Below are 19,442 nucleotides of genomic sequence, written 5' to 3'. Positions count from 1 at the left end.
ATTTTGGACACACTGAAAGGTCAGAAAAGGACAAAAAAAAAAAGAAAACACATTCGTCTTACAAAAATGTATTTTAAATTCAATTACATTTTATTCCCTTAGATATGATGAAGGTTGTAAAAGATTATAGAAAAACAAACAAAAACTTCACGTTTTCTGGAGAAGTCCTTTTTCGAGTACATTTGCAAGTAAGTGCTTTATATTAATCGACCTTGGCTGCCTTTAAATTGACATGGTTGTAAACCTCACTAATGTATTTACGAAAACAAAGTGATTTTGTTTTACAATTTTTATAAATTTTCTTTTCACGAAAAAAACATAGAAAAAATATGGATTAAATGCTGGGTTATTTTTTTTGATTGCTTATAGATATATGCCTTCATGCAGAAATTCAAATTGGTAAGGACATATTCAAATCGTAAAGCGTGTTCTTACCCTTTGGTTGATCGAAAAAACTTCAACAGACTGGACTAGTCCACCATCAGAGAATGAAAGATCACATTGAGTAATAAAACCATCTTGATCGACTGCACTGATCTGTAAATTTGGGGAGCAACAATCTCCACTGAAAGGGAAGATAACTATCGTTACATTGTACAATGGTGAAATTGAACGAAAGGATCTTTTCCTTCGTGACTTTACATAGCACACTAGGAAATATACCAAACAATTTATATCGAATGTATGATCTCTAGGTGTTTTGGAGAGGCAGTTGCTAGTAAATTTAAGGAAACATAACTACAATGTAAAAATTGCTTTTATCACCCAAACTAATATCTTTTCTAGTGTTTCTAGAAAATCGGAGAATTCTTCCCAAACCGGTGTACCCGGCCCATACTCCCAGTTTTAATTCGAGTCCGGCCCCGTGCAGGTCCGTGTTTTAAAGAATCGGACTGCAGCAGCGCTCAGCTTGTCGTAAAAGGCGACTAAATAGTGCTCAGAAACCTAGCCGAGGCGGTGGAATGGGGTACCCCTGGCGTATTACATGCTGGGGTTGTCAGGCCATAATACGGAAACCTGACCGCAAATCATAGTGATGCGCCGTGTTTGGAAAGATGCCACGTTCATTGCACGTTAAAGAACCCTGCTATGGTATTCGATAGGAGTAGGAACCTTTGCGCTCCGCCACAGGAGGCTAAATTGCCGGACCTTACTGATCCCTCACTTTTTCTAGTGGCAATCTAAATTTGTCGACCCTATTATCCTTGTGTCCCATCCCTTAATTTTTTCCTTTCATCATCATTTTATTATCCATTTCATGTTCATTGTCTGAATATAGCTGAAATATTGCTGCTCGGACGTTAAACCCCAACAATCAATCAATCAATTCGGGTCCGGATTGCTCACTATTTTTGTTTCATTTTTCATGTTATTTTGGTTATTTCATGTTCTATGTTGTTTGTGTGTGCTTTCCATTTCTAGTCTTAATCCTTGGAATATATTCTTTTGGTTTCTGCTCGTATCGAATCTGGGTTCCCTTGATTACATTGCAGATGAAATCGAGGGTAATAGAAGTTTATTGCTTTGCTTTAGAATTTCATATTTGACGTTTTCTAACAATTGACAAAGATGCAAGTCACAATTTATAAAGATGGGGCATGGTTGCTAATGACACGGCCATCAATCAAACGACAAGCAACGAACAATTAAACTTCTACAAGTCGTTTTTGCAATCAATAGAAATATAGATAAAGATAAGAATTCTTCAGAGGACGCTTACCCTACCGGTGCACCTGGTCCATGTTCCCAGTTTTTAGTATGTGTGTTACCGGTTTCCCGACCCTACCTAATTTTGGGATGTTTTTTATGAATTTTGTGGGAACAAAACCGGTTCCGGTTCGACCCTTATAATTCCCAAAGCTGGTTTCCGACTGTCTCATGTAGACGTCAGAACATGGCGGCCTCCTGTGAGCAGCAAACCAGGCTGCTGGCTGTGCATTTTCATAAGTGTGATCACATGCAATCAGTTCAAGAAATAATATTAGTAGAGAGAAGACGTACATTAGAACAACTATTTAAAATGCGACACGGAGAATTAAACAAAAACGTCAGAATTAACAATCAAATGCAGTCTAAACGTGCCCGGATCTAATACCACGACAATTCAACTTTTGAAATGAATCCAAACATGTAAATCGGTGAACTTATCACTATTTTCAATATTAAATATGTTGAATTTAAGTGTTTGCCTAGGCTGAGATGATATGGTTACTGCAGCCGGACAAACTGCCACAACTACCGCTGACCACTATTGCCCAGACTGAAGAATTTTCACATTCTCATATTTGGCAATTCACTACCTGTCCGCCGGCCACATTTCTTTGAATATATTTTAATTGTGTAAAAGCTACTTAAGTTTGTTTTACTGGTTTGACAAGTTAAAGAATAATCAGGAAAACCAAGGTTATAGCGGTAATCAAAAGAATGTAATCCAGGGACAAAGACCAGACGCCCCGTGCAGGTCCGGGTATCAAAAGAATAGGCCTGCAGCAGCGCTAAGCGTGTCGTATAAGGCGACTAAATAGTGCTCAGAAACCTAGCCGGGGGCTAGGCGCTCTGCCCAGAGAGCAACTGGGATGTGTGCCCCAGGTGGTGGAATGGGGTACCCCTGGCGTGTTACATGCTGGGGTTGTCAGGCTATAATACGGAAAACCTGACCGCAAACCATAGTGGTGCACCGTTTTGGGAAAGATGTTACGTTCCTCGCACGTTAAAGAACCCTGCTGTGGTATTCGATAGGAGTAGGAACCTTTGCATTCCGCCACTGGAGGCTAAATTGCCCAACCTTACCCATCCCCCCTTTTTCCAGTGGCAATCAAAATTTGTCGACCCTATTATCCTTGTGACCCATCCTTTTTTTTCATTTCATGTTCATTTTATCATCCATTTCATGTTCATTGTCTGAATATAGCTGAAATATTGCTGCTCGGACGTTAAACCCCAACAAAGAAACAAAGACCAGACACGGGAAACAGACATACACAACAAAGAACATAAAATAACTAGTCATACAAACAGAGTAACAAAGTTTTTTACCACTTCATGACTGCAAAGCAGACAGGTGAAAACGGCATAACAGTCCTGAGTTGTAGTATATTAAACTGTTTTAAGTAGTTTATACATGGCAACAAAAGAAATGGGAACATATCAAAAGGCAATACACGTTCTTTATTTTACTTTTCAGAAAGGTGTTCAAAGTGCATTAAATAACAACTTCAGGTACATGGAATATACATTACTCGCGTAAAGAAAGCACAAAAAAAAAATTAATCCCTACCTATTTCCTTCTTGTATGAAAAAGGAAATACACTTATTATTTTGTTTTGCGCCCCGTGCAGGTCCGGGTGTCAAAAGAATAGGCCTGCAGCAGCGCTAAGCTTGTCGTAAAAGGCGACTAAATAGTGCTGAGAAACAGAGCAACTGGGATGTGTGCCCCAGGTGGTGGAATGGGGTACCCCTGGCATGTTACATGCTGGGGTTGCCAGGCTATAATACGGAAAACCTGACCGCAAACCATAGCGGTGCACCGTGTTGGGAAAGATGCCACGTTCCTGGCATGTTAAAAGAACCCTGCTGTGGTATTCGATAGGAGTAGGAACCTTTGCGCTCCGCCACAGGAGGCTAAATGGCCCGACCTTACCCATCCCTCCCTTTTTCTAGTGGCAATCAAAATTTGTCGACCCTACTGTCCTTGTGTCCCATCCCGTTTTTCATTTCATCATCATTTCATGTTCATTTTATCATCCGTTTCATGTTCATCGTCTGAATATAGCTGAAATATTGCTGCTCGGACGTTAAACCCCAACAATCAATCAATCATATTTTGTTTTGCCATAGTTATTTGTTGTGAATGTCTGTTTTCCACGTTGGGTCTTTGTGCCTTGATTGCCTTCTGTTGATTTCCGCTAGAACCTTGGTTCCCTTGACTACTCTTTCATTAAATATCACTCGCTATTCAATGACAGTGGGTATACAATAAAATGTGAGGTTAATTTAAAATGTCTTGTCAAATGATAATAATAATCTTGTTTTCATTTAAATTAGAATTCTATTTGTAAGAGGGTAAGCTTAGTATAAAAATTCGCGTTACTTCATCTTGACCTACACTTAGAAATCGATGGTAAAGGAAAACTATTGACCAAACTTTACGACAAACGTGATGACTTTTCATTCAGAATTGTCAACTTCCCTTTCATCTGTGGCAACATCCTTTCGGCTCCTGCGTATGGAGTGTTCATATCACAACTCATACGTTATGCCAGAGCTTGCCGAAACTACGCTGACTTTTTGTATCGCGCTAGAACTATAACGAATAGGCTTCTGGAACAGGGTTATGTTGCTACAAGATTGAAGTCATCACTACAGAAGTTTTATGGTCGTCATCATGAACTCGTGGACGGTGATGGTGTATCCATCAGCACCATGAAAACTGATTTATTCAACGAGTCATAGTTTTCCTTTCCTCGTTTGTCTACCCCGGACTTGACTTTTTATGAGCAACTCGGTGGGTGTTTCTAGAAAAGCAGAGGACGCTTACCCCACCGGTGCACCAGGTCCATGCTCCTAGTTTTTAGTGGAGTCTGAGTTGCTCAATTACTTTTGTTACTTTGTATGTATGATTTTAGTTACTTTATGTTCTTTGTTGTGTATGTCTGTTTTCCATGTCTGGTCTTTGTCCCTGGAATACATTCTTTTGATTACCGCTATAACCTTGGTTTTCTTGATTACTCTTTCATATAGTTTCCGAAGAAGTCGGTCTTACTAGATACTAAAAACAAATCGACACAAAGATGGCAGTATGTCGTGTTTTAATACGGATTACATGTTGAGAAATTGTCTGGATAAATATGATATCAGTTAAAAAGTCTGAAGATATGATTAAGTATTTTTGGAGCTCTGTTTTACGACAGGAACAAAATTTCTTTTTACTGCACTTTGTGTATTGTTATGGCATTTGTATTGATCATTGACTCCATAAGGTTGTGACCGAATTTTATTTAATGTCGTAAAATATCGTTAAACGCATCGACGTTAACAAGATTTGTCATCTTAACTAGTTATCGACTCATTTTCAAGATCAATTAATAACATTGAATGTGTCACTTCGACATTACCTTATTCTTACTTGAAGTGGGCCATTCGTCAATCGAGATATGTTCCTGTGAGTCAGATTTACAGCCTGTCCTACAGTGGATATTATACTTTTTAAGGTTATTCCAGAAAATATAACTTCGACCTCTGCCGACCATTTGTACATAGAACAATTTGCTGTATTTAATGACTCTGGTCTGCAAACACCTTGTGATATCAGCAATATACAATATGGCCTTTCTATGGTTGAAACCTGACAATAATTTAACCGTTGTTAATGTGAGATAGACTTTTCCACTTTATTAAAGACATTAATATGTCTCGTGGAGTAATGCAAATACAGAAAGGCTGAATTTAAACTTCACAAAAGCTAAACTAATTTGTATTTAGCTTAGGAATGAAACAATATCTCTCTGATATTCCCATACTGCCATAAGCGAACGAACATGTACGCTTAACTAAACAGCTTCTAAAATTGGTCACAAAGAAGTTCAAAAGTAAAGCCACACACCAATGCAAAAAGATACTTAACGTGTAAAATTAAGGGGAAAAAAATCAAACACCATCAAATAAAAGTAATGAAAATAATGCAAACAATCTGTTCAGTCATCATTGCATCAAGACGTACTGGTAAGAATAGAATTGGATTTTTTTGTGCACTAACTAGCTTCAATTGAAAAAGGTATTGTTTGAAGACCAAAGAATGATACTGTGTTCTATGGCATTGTAGCGCTTATCCTCAGTAAGGCATATACTTACATAATGCTTTCTTGATAAAGATTGCTGTATTTCAGACGTTGATACCAGGGATACAGAAACAGTGTACGATCTAAAACATTTGAAAATGGAACAAAATCATCTCAATACCCGTTCCGTTGAATTATTGTAGAAAAGAGAAAAAAACTCTTATGATATGAGTGAATATGAATTTAAGTAGTAGAAATGGAATCATAAATTACTATTACACACAAGATTATAGTAAGATTTAAAAGTTGTTTGACTTACAAAATGACTGAAGCAGAGATGGCCTTTAAGATAAACGACCCATTTCCCGCTGTCCCTTTTTCCAGATTTACCAACTTTGACGATATGCCTTGTATGTACCCATTTGAAACTTCTATTGATATGTTGTAAGTATTAGAGCTTGTTCCAACGTTTGTTACTATGTATGGTATCGATCTATCTCTACCAACAACGAGGTCATCTGGAAAAGTTACAAGTCATACAACTATGTGGAGAAATTTAAAACTATACGTGAAACCTTCAAAATACAAACTAATAACTGTTTACAATAGATATGGCATGTGTCCATCAGTGTAAACATACTGTTTAAGGTTTGGTGTAGGAATATCTTTCGTTCTAATTTGTCTAGTGTATCAAAATGCCGTTTATTTTAATTCACTAGCTAAATGCAATTAACTTGTAACATCACAGCTATATTTTATAAAAGAGTGCTTCTTATGGAATGTTTTAGCGTCTCCAGATTCTAGTTTTGGGTAAAAAATAAAATTTAGATACACCAAGTAGCTGATTCCGATTCGTATTACAAATAAAAACAATGACTATAGTATATATGATATACACACCAGTGGACGCCATGATGCTGAGTTCAGAGTTTGTTGGTTTGTATGTTATACACAGTTGCCTTAAATATGTATGCCCGGTATCGTCTCTTCCAGCAAGTCTGATCTGAAATGTCTGAAGGCAAACCAAACACAAAACATTATCTTCATTTTAACCTTGGTTCCCTTGATTACTCTTTGCATAAACAATAACCCTGTGCCCGAGAAGCAGGATTGATGGTAAGTGTTTAATGCCCAAGCAGCAATATTCAGCTATATCCGGGCGCCCCGTGCAGGTCCGGGTGTTAAAAGAATAGGCCTGCAGCAGCGCTAAGCTTGTCGTAAAAGGCGACTATTAGTGCTCAGAACCCTAGCCGGGTGCTAGGGCGCTCTGCCCACAGAGCAACTGGGTTGTGTGCCCCAGGTGGTGGAATGGGGTACCCCTGGCGTGTTACATGCTGGGGTTGTCAGGCTATAATACGGAAAACCTGACCGCAAATCATAGTGGTGCACCGTGTGGGGAATGATGCCACGTTCCTCGCACGTTAAAGAACCCTACTGTGGTATTCTCCCGGAGTAGGAACCATAGGGCTCCGCCACAGGAGGCTGAATTGCCCGACCCTACCCACCTCTCCCTATTTCCAGTGGCAATCAAAATTTGTCGACCCTATTGTCCTTGTGTCCCATCCCTTTTTCATTTCATCATTATTTCATGTTCATTTTATCATCAATTTAATGTTCATCGTCTGAATATAGCTGAAATATTGCTGCTCGGACGTTGAACCCCAACAAACAAACAATCAAACCCCAGCATGTTACATGCCAGGGGTACCCCATTCAACAAGCGTAGCGCTGCTGCAGGCCTATTCTTTTAACACCCAGACCTGCACGGGGCTCAAAATATTGAAGAGAAATTTATACATAAAAACTTGAACGTTAAAACAACAAATATTAACTATAAAAATCCCTTTTCATAGGGAGGTAATTGGCGAGAAAATGTTTTATAGAAATGTAATGGAAGGTTTAGTTTTCTTAAAATTACAAGAAAGGGTACGGTGACCCCCGATATTTTCTTTCTTAAATATGAAGCCCTGTGCAGGTCCGGGTGTCAAAAGAATAGGCCTGCAGCAGCGCTAAGCTTGTCGTAAAAGGCGACTAAATAGTGCTCAGAAACATAGCCGGGGGGGGGGGGGGCTAGGCGCTCTGCCCACACAGCAACTGGGATGTGTGCCCCAGGTGGTGGAATGGGGTACCCCTGGCATGTTACATGCTGGGGTTGTCAGGCTATAATACGGAAAACCTGACCGCAAACCATAGTGGTGCACCGTGTTGGGAAAGATGCCACGTTCCTCGCACGCATCATTTTTTTCATTGCATCATTATTTCATGTTCATCTTAGCATCCATTTCATGTTCATCGTCTGAATATAGCTGAAATATTGCTGCTCGGATCTTCGAGAAAAACTACGAAAATCTATCTACTAGAAATATTAGGTATGATATACGTCAAGTATTGTCAGACCACTTAAAAGTGTAAAACTTACAGCATTCGGCACATATATTGAGGCTGCACATGATGTATCAAAATCCCGTGTCAATTGACTGGTGTTGTGAGCAGAGACTACATTTCCACTAATATCTAGGACTTCGATGCTATTACAGGCACTATTGTTTCCCAGGTTATATACACTATATAAGACGGTGTAGTTTTTACCTAGAGAATGTAATTGCATATCTTAACATTTTTTTTTGTTACTTTGTATGTATTATCTTATTTATTTTATGTTTTGTTGTGTATGTCTGTTTTCCATGTCTGGTCTTTTGTCTCTGGGTTACGTTCTTTGATTACCTCTAGAATCTTGGTTCCCTTGATTACTCTTTTTTTTCACGACCAATTCGTCTTTAATTGTGACATATTAAAAATATTTAAGACGCATCACATTCCATTCCCCCCCGACAACCAATACATATAACGCTGAACACTTGAAGATTAAAACATGGCTTTGTTGTAATGTTTATTTTGTATTGGTTTAGGTAAGGTCTAACCATTGAATCGAACATGTTCTCGCTCCAAATTATCTAAGTATATCCCTACTCTAATAGTGAGTGGTGTATCAGCATTACCGTGGTCGTCCGTCCAAATTTTGTCGCAATTATCTCGACTCCAAATCAATATATAGATTTCAAATTAAGTGATTTTATATAGATTGGGTATACGCTGTAAACGAGTTTGGTTGATGTCCGATTGTGTGAGAAACATAACTGGACAACGCATTTAACTATGGTATTACCTACAATAGGATTCCCTTGTAACGTTACTAAATCCCCGTTTCCGACTTGGTCAAATATTTCTACTTCTACTTTTAGTTTGCTTTGTGCTGTCACATTTACTGTCCAATCTCCATTAACGTTCCGGTGAAGTTTAAGTTGTCCAGTTTGTGGGTCCTGCAAGTAAAAAAGAAAAAAAATAAATATCAATTAGATATAACGTATGAGGAACGTGACATGTTTCCTAACATGATGCGCTACTATGGTTTGCGGTCAGGTTTTCCGTATTATAGCCTGACAACCCCAACGGGTCGAAAAGGAAAACAGGAATGCACAACATAAAGTAACTAAAATCATACAAAGTAACAAAAGCAAATGACCAACTCGGACTCCACTAAAAATGGGAGCATGGACCAGGTGCACCGGTAGGGTTTGTTTGTTTGTTTGTTTGTTTGTTGGGGTTTAACGTCCGAGCAGCAATATTTCAGCTATATTCAGACAATGAACATGAAATTTTTGTTTGTTTGTTTGTTGGGGTTTAACGTCCGAGCAGCAATATTTCAGCTATATTCAGACAATGAACATGAAATGGATGATAAAATGAACATGAAATGAAAAGAAAAATGGGTCATAAGGACAATAGGGTCGACAAATCTTGACTGCCACTGGAAAAAGGGAGTATGGGTAAGGTAGGGCAATTTAGCCTCCTGTGGCGGAGCGCAAAGGTTCCTACTCCTATCGAATACCACAGCAGGGTTCTTTAACGTGCGAGGAACGTGGCATCTTTCCCAACACGGTGCACCACTATGGTTTGCGGTCAGGTTTTCCGTATTATAGCCTGACAACCCCAGCATGTAACACGCCAGGGGTACCCCATTCCACCACCTGGGGCACACATCCCAGTTGCTCTGTAGGCAGAGCGCCTAGCCCCCGGCTAGGTTTCTCAGCACTATTTAGTCGCCTTATACGACACGCTTAGCGCTGCTGCAGGCCTATTCTTTTGACACCCGGACCTGCACGGGGCATGAACATGAAATGGATGATATAATGAACATGAAATGAAAAAAAAAGAATTGGTCACAAGAATAACAGGGTCGACAAATTTTGATTGCCACTGGAAAAAGGGGGGATGGGTAAGATCGGGCAATTTAGCCTCCTGTGGCGGAGCGCAAAGGTTCCTACTCCTATCGAATATCACAGCAGGGTTCTTTAACATGCGAGGAACGTGGCATCTTTCCCAACACGGTACACCACTATGGTTTGCGGTCAGGTTTTGCGTATTGTAGCCTGGCAACCCCAGCATGGAACACGCCAGGGGTACCCCATTCCACCACCTGGGGCACACATCCCAGTTGCTCTGTGGGCAGAGCGCCTAGCCCCCGGCTAGGTTTCTGAGCACTATTTAGTCGCCTTTTACGACAAGCTTAGCCATGCTGATGGCCTATTCTTTTATCACCTGGACCTGCACAGGGGGCACCGGTAGGGAATTAGTGTTAAAATGTTAAAGATTTCAGCTATGATACGCAAAGAACAACTTATAAAGTTGGAAGGTGTACTCCTATGACCAACATAGATAAAAACAGAACTCTGACTTGCATAAAAACCCTGATCCTGATATACGGCTATAACGAAGAAACGCTGGAATTTGTGCATCTATGTCAAGTATTTTCATAATTACATCGAGCTGAATTTGTCTACCGATGTTTGTATCAATTTAGAATGCCACGATTCTCATATAATACAAAAAATAAAGACTTCTTGAAGATATTGACCTCATGCCGGTAAAATCTTGGCGGCTTGCTTGCAATGCCACTATAAAAAGTTGAAAACAGTCGGTTGTGGAGGTTCAGTTTATCAAACAGAGAAGTTCTAGTATTGACAACTGTTGACCAATAAAAACTAAATAGGAAAACTATTCTCCTTACTTATTTTCAATTGCCAATCCTTCATTCCCAATTTTACCAATATCCACATATATTCCCACATTCAACCCCTCCCCAAATAACAAGACCAAGAAGCAGTATTCAGCTATAACCGAGAGATGAACATGATATGGATGATACATAGTGCTCAGAAACGGCCGATCAATCAGTCTTCTATCGCGGACTTTACTTTTTATTAACAACTCGGTGGGTCTTTCTAGAAAAGCAGTTTTGTTATGTAAAATGACGCAAGATCTGTAAAAAAATAATGTAAATTGATGTTTAAATCTATTACATTATGTAAATATGTGGAAAATTTACAAAGAAAACAACTAAAAACGTAAAATTCATTGACCGCGCTGTGGTCACGTGTTGCGATTAGCAGTTTAATGGATCGGTTTGACGGATCTATAACTGACCGGAAATTGATCGGTGATCGATGACCGATCGCAGTTTTTGTTGCAAGGATCGGTTCAGGTACTGTAAAATGCACAAGAAATGATTGATTGAGTGGTAGTTAACGCCCTGTTAACGCCCAAACAGCAATATTTCAGCTATATCCGGGCGATGAACATTAAATAATGATGAAACGAAAAAATGATTAAACATTAGGTTAAAAGGGTCGATATATATTGATTGCCAATTGGAAAAGGAGAAAAGTTAGGGTCGGGCAATTTAGCTTTCTGAAGGGAAGCCGAGTCTCCTACTACTGTCCAATATCACAGCAGGGTTCCGTAACATGCGATGAACGTTGTATTTTTCCCAACACGGTGCACCTCTATCGTTGACGGTCAGCTTTTCATTATTATGGTCTGATAATGCCAGGAATAACCCTTTCCATCACCTCGGGCACACTACACATTTGCTTTGTGGGCAGAGCGCCCTAGACCCCGGCTAAGGGTCCGAGTGCTATATAGTTGCCTTTTACGACAATTTTTGTTTGTTTGTTTGTTGGGGTTTAACGTCCAAGCAGCAATATTTCAGCTATATTCAGGCGATGAATATGAAATTGATGATAAAATGAACATGAAATGATTAGAAATGAAAAAGGGATGGGACACAAGGACAATGGGGTCGACAAATTTTGATTGCTACTGGAAATAGGGAGAGGTGGGTAGAGTCGGGCACTTTAGCCTCCTGTGGCGGAGCCCTATGGTTCCTACTCCGGAAGAATACCACAGTAGGGTTCTTTAACGTGCGAGGAACGTGGCATCTTTCCCAACACGGTGCACCACTATGGTTTGCGGTCAGGTTTTCCGTATTATAGCCTGACAACCCCAGCATGTAACACGCCAGGGGTACCCAACCCAGTTGATCTGTGGGCAGAGCGCCCTAGCCCCCGACTAGGGTTCTGGGCACTACTTAGTCGCCTTTTACGACAAGCTTAGCGCTGCTGCAGGCCAATTCTTTTAACACCCGGACCTGCACGGCGCGTCTGTTACGACAAGCTTTCTTGTGTTTTCCTGAGAGTACAAGCGTAACTTATGATGGGCTGACTATTAACTTCTAGTACTTATTACCTGAATCGATAAAATGAGTTGTCCTGATAACAGTACTCTTGTGGACTTTCCTGAAGTATAATCCTCTTGTGTGCCTTTAAGATAAATAGTTATTAATAATATTATAAATATGAAAAAAAAATGAACATGCGGCCAAAAATTTCGATTTAACGGTCTTCATCAATGGCAAAAAGTACTAAGTAATTATGAGTAGAATCAACGGTTTTGTCAAATGGTTAAAAAATGCTTTAAAGATGTTCGTTGAAAAAACCGTAATTGTGATAAAGTTCGTCTTAACGAAACTAAAAAGATTAATCAAGGAAACCAAGATTCTAGCGGGAAACATTAGAATGTAATCCAGGGACAAAGACCAGACAATGTTAACAGACACACGCAATAAAAAACATTAAATAACAACAATACATACAAGTTACCAAAGAATATGAGCAACTCAGACTCCACTAAAACTTGGAGCATGGACCAAGTGCATCGGTAGGGTAAACGTCCTCTGCTTTTTTAGAAAGACCCACCGAGCTGTTAATAAAAAGTAAAGTCCGGGATAGAACATTGAATGATTGATCGTTGAGAATTAACGCCCGAGCAGCAATATTTCAGCTATATTCAGACAATGAACATGAATTTTAACGAATAGTTATCTCCTTAGATAACCAGTAAATTGCAAAGAGGTAGACTGTAAAATATCAGATATAATTGTTTTATTAGCTCACAATGGCGATAGGGCCATCTGAGCTATTGCCATCACTTAAAATAGTAATTAGTCAAATAGTTGTTATTTGACAAGAATCTACAAAAAAAAAAAAAAAAAAACAAAAAACAAAAAAAAACCGTACGGATAAGCTTAGATTTGGCACATGTTAAAGAGTTCAGTATGATGAGAACTATCTTTGTACAAGTTTCCATGAAGGTCCAATGACAGATGTTGTTGTTATTGCCCTTTTTCGTTTTTTGATGAAATAATTTTCAAAAATCTTCTCTAAAATTTCTCGACCGAATGTAACCAAACTGATCAAGATTATTCCCTAGGGAATACTGCACAAAATTATAGTTGGGATTTTTTATTCGTGTAAGAACATGGCCGCTATTACTAAAAATAGACTATAGGGGTCAAAGAATTTTGCTAATAATTCAAAGTTGGGTTAAGCTAAAATCTGGCATGGAGTAAACTTTTTCAGCATGATGAGATGGACCTATTCCGGAATTTGTAGAAAGATCCGTTGACTGATGTTGGAGTTATTGCCCTTAAAGACAAAAAAAAATACTCTGAGACATAAGTTTATAATTTGAAAATCGACAGGAAAAATAATATGATTTCTATTGATCAAATTATTCTTATGACAAAAGTACAGTAGGTTCAATGGTCCAATTTTAAGTTAATTGTTTATAAGCGTTTGATAGTATTTGAGCTTCCTGAGTTATGTAATGTCAGTGTTAACCATAATAATATATAATAGTGACCTTTAGAAATCTTTTTAATGGTAACGAATGTCGTTTAAGAGTTGTTGGTAAACTCTGAGTTTTAAATATTTGTTCTACAAAGGCGTTGCAGTAGCGCTGCAATATTTTAATTCTGACGGAACTGAACTTTTACTCGATCTCACTTGTCAGTCTTGTAAAACTCGTAGACGCTGTTTGTTTCTTTGTTGGGGATTGACGCTCGAGCAGCAATATTTCAGCTATATTCAGGCGATGAACATGAAAGGATGATAAAATGAAATGAAAAATGGGATGGGACACAAGGATAATGGGGTCGTAAAATTTTGATTGCCACTGGCAAAAGGGAGAGGTGGCAGATTCGGGCAATTTAGCCTCCTGTGGCTGAGCCCTTTGGTTCCTACTGCGGGAGAATAACACAGAAGGGCTCTTTAACGTGCGAGAAACCTGGCATCTTTCCCAACACGGTGAACCACTATGGTTTGCGGTCAGGTTTTCCGTATTATGGCCTGAGGACCCCAGCATGAAGCACGCCAGGTATACCCCATTCCACCACCTGGGATTTTCCAAAAATTTAATTAAATTGAATATAAATAGTTCGATACCAATCCTTTATTTTTACAACAAAAATTTTCTGAAATTAAGGCAAATTATCAGGATTTTTCGACGGTGTATACAGATGGCGATAGCGTTGCATGTGCTGCTGTCCATGGTGACAGAACTGTAACTGAACGGTTGCCATCGAGCGCTTCCATATTCACAGCTGAAGCTCGAGCCATATTGTTAGCACTTAAATTGATTACTCAATCTAATCTGTCACAGTTTATTATTTGTTCTGACTCTTTGAACTGTCTTTTGGCAATTAAGAATCACAAACTGAAAAACACTCTTATTTTACAAATTTTGTATTTTATTCATCGACTTCAGGAATTTGATAAAGAGATTGTTTTTCTCTCGGTACCCAGTCATGTTGGTATTCAGGGGAATTCAGTTGTAGACAGGGTTGCCAAAAAGGCATTAAATGAAATAATAAAGGACGTTAGTTTGCCATACACCGATTTTAAACCTTTAATAAGGAAATATATTTTACAGATGTGGCAGGACCGATGGGACGGTCTTGAACACAACAAACTCAATTCCTTAAAACCCGATCTAGGCGTTCATCAATCCGGGTCGGGCAATCGCAAAGAGCAAGTGGTCATGACTAGATGCCGCATTGGACATTCTAGATTTACACATGGCCATTTGCTTGTTGGTAATCCTCCACCTGAGTGTATCCCATGTGATTGCCCTTTCTCTATCAATCATGTTCTTCTAGATTGTGTGGATTTTGCCAACACCAGGCAAAATTATTTTGACTGCGCCAATATGTTTGATTTGTTCAAGACCGTTTCATCTAAAAACATCATCGATTTCTTGCGGGACATCGGTTTAAAATCTAGATTGGATACCTTCCTTAGTTTTGCAATAATTTAAATGTTTTATCGAAGTTATGTTTCTATATGTATTTTATGTCTTAGGTTCACCTTTTATGTACCTTTTTATATGTAAATAGCTGCTTGTTTTAATTTCATTATTTTATGAAGAGACTTTGATCTTGCTTTTAATATTGCCATTTCATTCAATGTTCTTGCCGTGATATGGCCCTAGTCGCCGAAACGGCATTAAAACATAACAATCAATCAATCAATCACCACCTGGGGCACACAACCCAGTTGCCAGGATCTTGATATAAACAAATTAAATAAACGGATACCTACCATCAGGGTAGAACAAGCTCACATCATTATCTGTTGTAGTCCCTAAAACATTGATCTTCAGTACCGTAACAGTTTTGTCAACAGTAATATAGTAGTCAGGGACTGATGACGGGAAATGGAAAGACTGTATCATAACTTCACCAGTAGTAAACATACCCTTGAATAGAAAAGAGTAAGTATTTAAAGACTTGGCAAAGATATTGAAGCACGTTGTATTTGACTAATTTATTAAGTGTTACTCCCTGTTAGAATCAGGCAGGCAGTAGGTGAAACATGGTATGAAAAAAAACCATTTTGATAGTTTGTTTGTTTGGTTGTTGGGGTTTTACGTCCGAGTAGCAATATTACAGCTATATTCAGACGATGAACATGAAATGGATGATAAAATGAACATGAAATGATGATGAAATAAAAAAAAAAGGATGTGACACAAGGATAATAGGGTCGACAAATTTTGATTGCCACTAGAAAAAGGGAGGGATTGGTAAGGTCGGGCAATTTAGCCTCCTGTGGCGGAGCGCAAAGGTTCCTGATCCTATCGAATACCACAGCAAGGTTCTTTAACGTGTGAGGAACGTGATATCTTTCCCAACACGGTGCACCACTATGGTTTGCGGTCATGGTTTCGGTATTATAGCCTGACAACCCCAGCATGTGACATGCCAGGGGTACCCCATTCCACCACCTGGGGAACACATCCCAGTTGCTCGGTGGGCAGAGCGCCTAGCCTCCGGCTGACCCGTGCAGGTCCGGGTGTCAAAAGAATAGGCCTGCAGCAGCGCTAAGCTTGTCGTAAATGGCGACTAAATAGTGTTCAGAACCCTAGCCGGGGGTTAGGGCGCTCTGCCCACAGAGGAACTGGGATGTGTGCCCAAGGTGGCGGAATGGGGTACCCCTGGCGTGTTACATGCTGGGGTTGCCAGGCTATAATACGCAAAACCTGACCGCAAACCATAGTGGTGCACCGTGTTGGGAAAGATGCCACGTTCCTCGCATGTTAAAGAACCCTAATGTGGTATTGTCTCGGAGTAGGAACCATAGGGCTCCGCCACAGGAGGCTAAATTGCCCGACCCTACCCACCTCTCCCTATTTCCAGTGGCAATCAAAATTTGTCGACCCCATTGTCCTTGTGTCCAATCCCTTTTTCATTTCATCAATTCATGTTCAACGTCTGAATATAGCCGAAATATTGTTGCTCGGACGTTTAACCCAAACAAACCAACCTAGCCCCCGGCTAGGTTTCTGAGCACTATTTAGTCGCCTTTTACGACAAGTTTAGCGCTGCTGCAGGCCTATTCTTTTAATGAACGGACCTGCACGGCGAGCATTTTGATAGTGTAATTGTACTATTTGCAACATCAGAATCAATGAAAACAGACAAGAAGTTCCATATCATGCTAGACCATTGAGTTACAATATAATTGAAATGCACTGAAAATGAATATTTCAAGGGCATATAACTCCGTCACAAACCCTCTTTTTTTGCTCAGTTTCTATTGAAAATTTTTGGAGGAAAGGCAGATTTTTAATGAAATGATGGTCTTTCAAATGGAAAACGCATCGTCTAGTGTTTATTTAATGTCAGATCGGTGGGGTTTTGACATGCATATTTCTGATTTTTCCCATTTCGCCGGATTCTTACAAAGTCTTAGCGCATTGTATACATCCATGTAAGGGGTACTGAATATCACGAATGAAAATGATAAAAATAGAATTTCTCAAAGGTGCATAAGTGACTGTACATGTAAATGTGTTATAACTATGTTCATACCTTCTCTCGGTGTATTATTTTTATGAACAATACTTTCCAAGCTTAAAGGCAAAGAATGTTCTTGGTCTTAATTTCCCAGTAATGTGTTAAAAGAAATATCTTTACGAGGTAGCTGTATTTTTTTTAAATATTAAGGTACACTAATATCAGAATAGCCGAGTAGAAAACTCTTATGTTATTACGTTTTATTAAACAAGATAATTGTTTCCACCTCAATTTTATTTGTATGACCGTATTCTCAATTAGATTACGAGTCCTACAAGGTTTTTGTTCATAGTGTAACTAACAAATGAAGAATAGTGTCTTTTAAATTTTGATATCCCCGAACAAATCATGTTTTAACCAACATTTGCTTTTAAATGTATAATTGTCGTACATCACAGAATATGAGTATTGTGCCTCGAAATTTCCTCAAAGGGACATTTCAATATGAAGAAAAATATATCGAAACAATATATAAGGAAAGAAGAAAATAACACAGTAACAACACAATATTGTAAACTGTTTTGTAAGTGAACAGAGACACAAGTTACAGGTTATACTCATTTACAGTATAAACTTAAACAGTTGAAATATTCTGAGAATTAATGCGATGAGACTATTTCTTAAAATAAAGTGGATCATTTTGATTTTTTTACTATCTCATTTTCAGTAGTCTCCAAAGAAACTGTAATCGACAATAAGAGTGCAAATGAGTGCAAATAAAAGTGGATCATTCGAAATATTAAAACACTTCAAATGCAATTGCGTTCTGCTACTGGAAAGTACGGTTATTTTTCCCCCAAACTTTTTCGACTCGAACAAGACAAAACAATATTTCATGATTTATAAAAGATCCAAATGAATGAACACAAGAGTTGTTTAAAGGGCATAACAGATGTTGTTCAATAATTTCATCAATTATCTTGATATATGATCAAGATTCACAAATCGCACTTGCTTTGTATTTAAGCTTAAGTAGGTAGACCTAGTGTAAGGGACATAACTCTTGAAATCAGTGGTATGTTTGTATCATGTTCATTTTCACCAAAGCCCCTCAAGCTTTTGTTTCAAGCAGAATAAAATGAATCCCAAATTAATTAGATGCTTACATAAGATTGATGTAAAATGCTGAACATAAACATTTCAATGATTTTTAAGAGTTGTGTCTCTTGCCCTAGGTCTACCTCCTTAAGTATACATATTCAATTCTTATGTTATTACGTTTTATTAAACAAGATAATTGTTTCCACCTCTATTTTATTTGTATGACCGTCTTCTCAATTAGATTACGAGTCCTACAAGGTTTTTGTTCATAGTGTAACTAACAAATGAAGAATAGTGTCTTTTAAATTTTGATATCCCCGAACAAATCATGTTTTAACCAACAGTTGCTTTTAAATGTATAATTGTCGTACATCACAGAATATGAGTATTGTGCCTCGAAATTTCCTCAAAGGGACATTTCAATATGAAGAAAAATATATCGAAACAATAAATTTTTTTTTTTATAAATTCTGTAATGTTCCTCATTTTGATGTTTAAAACCCAACAATCAGACAATTAAACAGCCTTTAAAATTTGCTTCACTTGTGATCAGGATTCTAGGTTAATGTGCTCATGCCTTTTGAACTTTTTCAAGTAAATCATGCAAACCTTGTTAAATACTCTGTGCGACTTCTGTTTAAGGTTCCATTTTATCATACTTAGGATGCCTTGTAATGTATGTTTCGTTTAAACTTTAAGCACTGCAACAGTTTGAATATTACCTCATTTAAGAGCACAATGATAAATATTTTTTAACTTATTTTCCTATCAAAACCCGACGATTTCTTTTCGCAATTCACGCAAATGCAATTCCATGTAGAAGCTTTATACAATCCACGCAGTTATATTAATTACCTCAAGAACTCCATCCAGAATAGTCCCAATATTTTTTTTGTCTGTCTGGTACACTGTACCACTTGTTGCTTCTGCTATTTGTTGGAAGAAAAATAAGGACCTCACCGTACGATCTTGACAAAAAAAGAGAACTCCAGTAAATAACGAATTTGCCTATAAGTTAATCCTTACACCGAAGGCCTAGAGAATGTAATAAAAAAGCAAGGCAGATTGTATAAATCTACATTATATATCCT

At 38.4% G+C, this 19,442-nt stretch overlaps 1 protein-coding gene and 1 long non-coding RNA gene across 7 annotated transcripts in view; one reads left to right on the top strand and one right to left on the bottom strand.

Annotated features, from left to right (window-relative positions):
• LOC148597090 (uncharacterized) overlaps positions 1–19,442 on the bottom strand; it is a 35,902-nt gene that overhangs the window by 4,392 nt on the left and 12,068 nt on the right. For 5 of the 6 annotated variants that reach the window (XM_088563504.1, XM_088563505.1, XM_088563502.1 and 2 more), the window contains 10 exons: positions 19,207–19,319; positions 15,554–15,710; positions 12,363–12,436; positions 8,944–9,097; positions 8,197–8,366; positions 6,678–6,789; positions 6,097–6,295; positions 5,851–5,920; positions 5,115–5,344; positions 436–565 (listed from right to left, as the gene is read on the bottom strand). In XM_088563504.1, coding sequence (XP_088419630.1) covers positions 436–565; positions 5,115–5,344; positions 5,851–5,920; positions 6,097–6,295; positions 6,678–6,789; positions 8,197–8,366; positions 8,944–9,097; positions 12,363–12,436; positions 15,554–15,710; positions 19,207–19,319 — 1,409 coding nt within the window. Of the gene's footprint in view, positions 1–435; positions 566–5,114; positions 5,345–5,850; positions 5,921–6,096; positions 6,296–6,677; positions 6,790–8,196; positions 8,367–8,943; positions 9,098–12,362; positions 12,437–15,553; positions 15,711–19,206; positions 19,320–19,442 lie in introns of those variants that run through there. The other variant, XR_015919079.1, reaches the window with a different exon arrangement.
• LOC148597091 (uncharacterized) lies at positions 109–532 on the top strand. The gene is made up of 2 exons (XR_015919080.1): positions 109–188; positions 370–532. It is a non-coding gene; the product is annotated as an uncharacterized LOC148597091 (long non-coding RNA).

This window comes from Perna viridis, chromosome 15 (assembly GCF_037379345.1).
Source record: "Perna viridis isolate PV_CMFRI_1.1 ecotype Kerala chromosome 15, ASM3737934v1, whole genome shotgun sequence".
Taxonomy (NCBI): Eukaryota; Metazoa; Mollusca; class Bivalvia; order Mytilida; family Mytilidae; genus Perna; species Perna viridis.
This window is presented reverse-complemented; position numbering and strand designations above follow the sequence as displayed.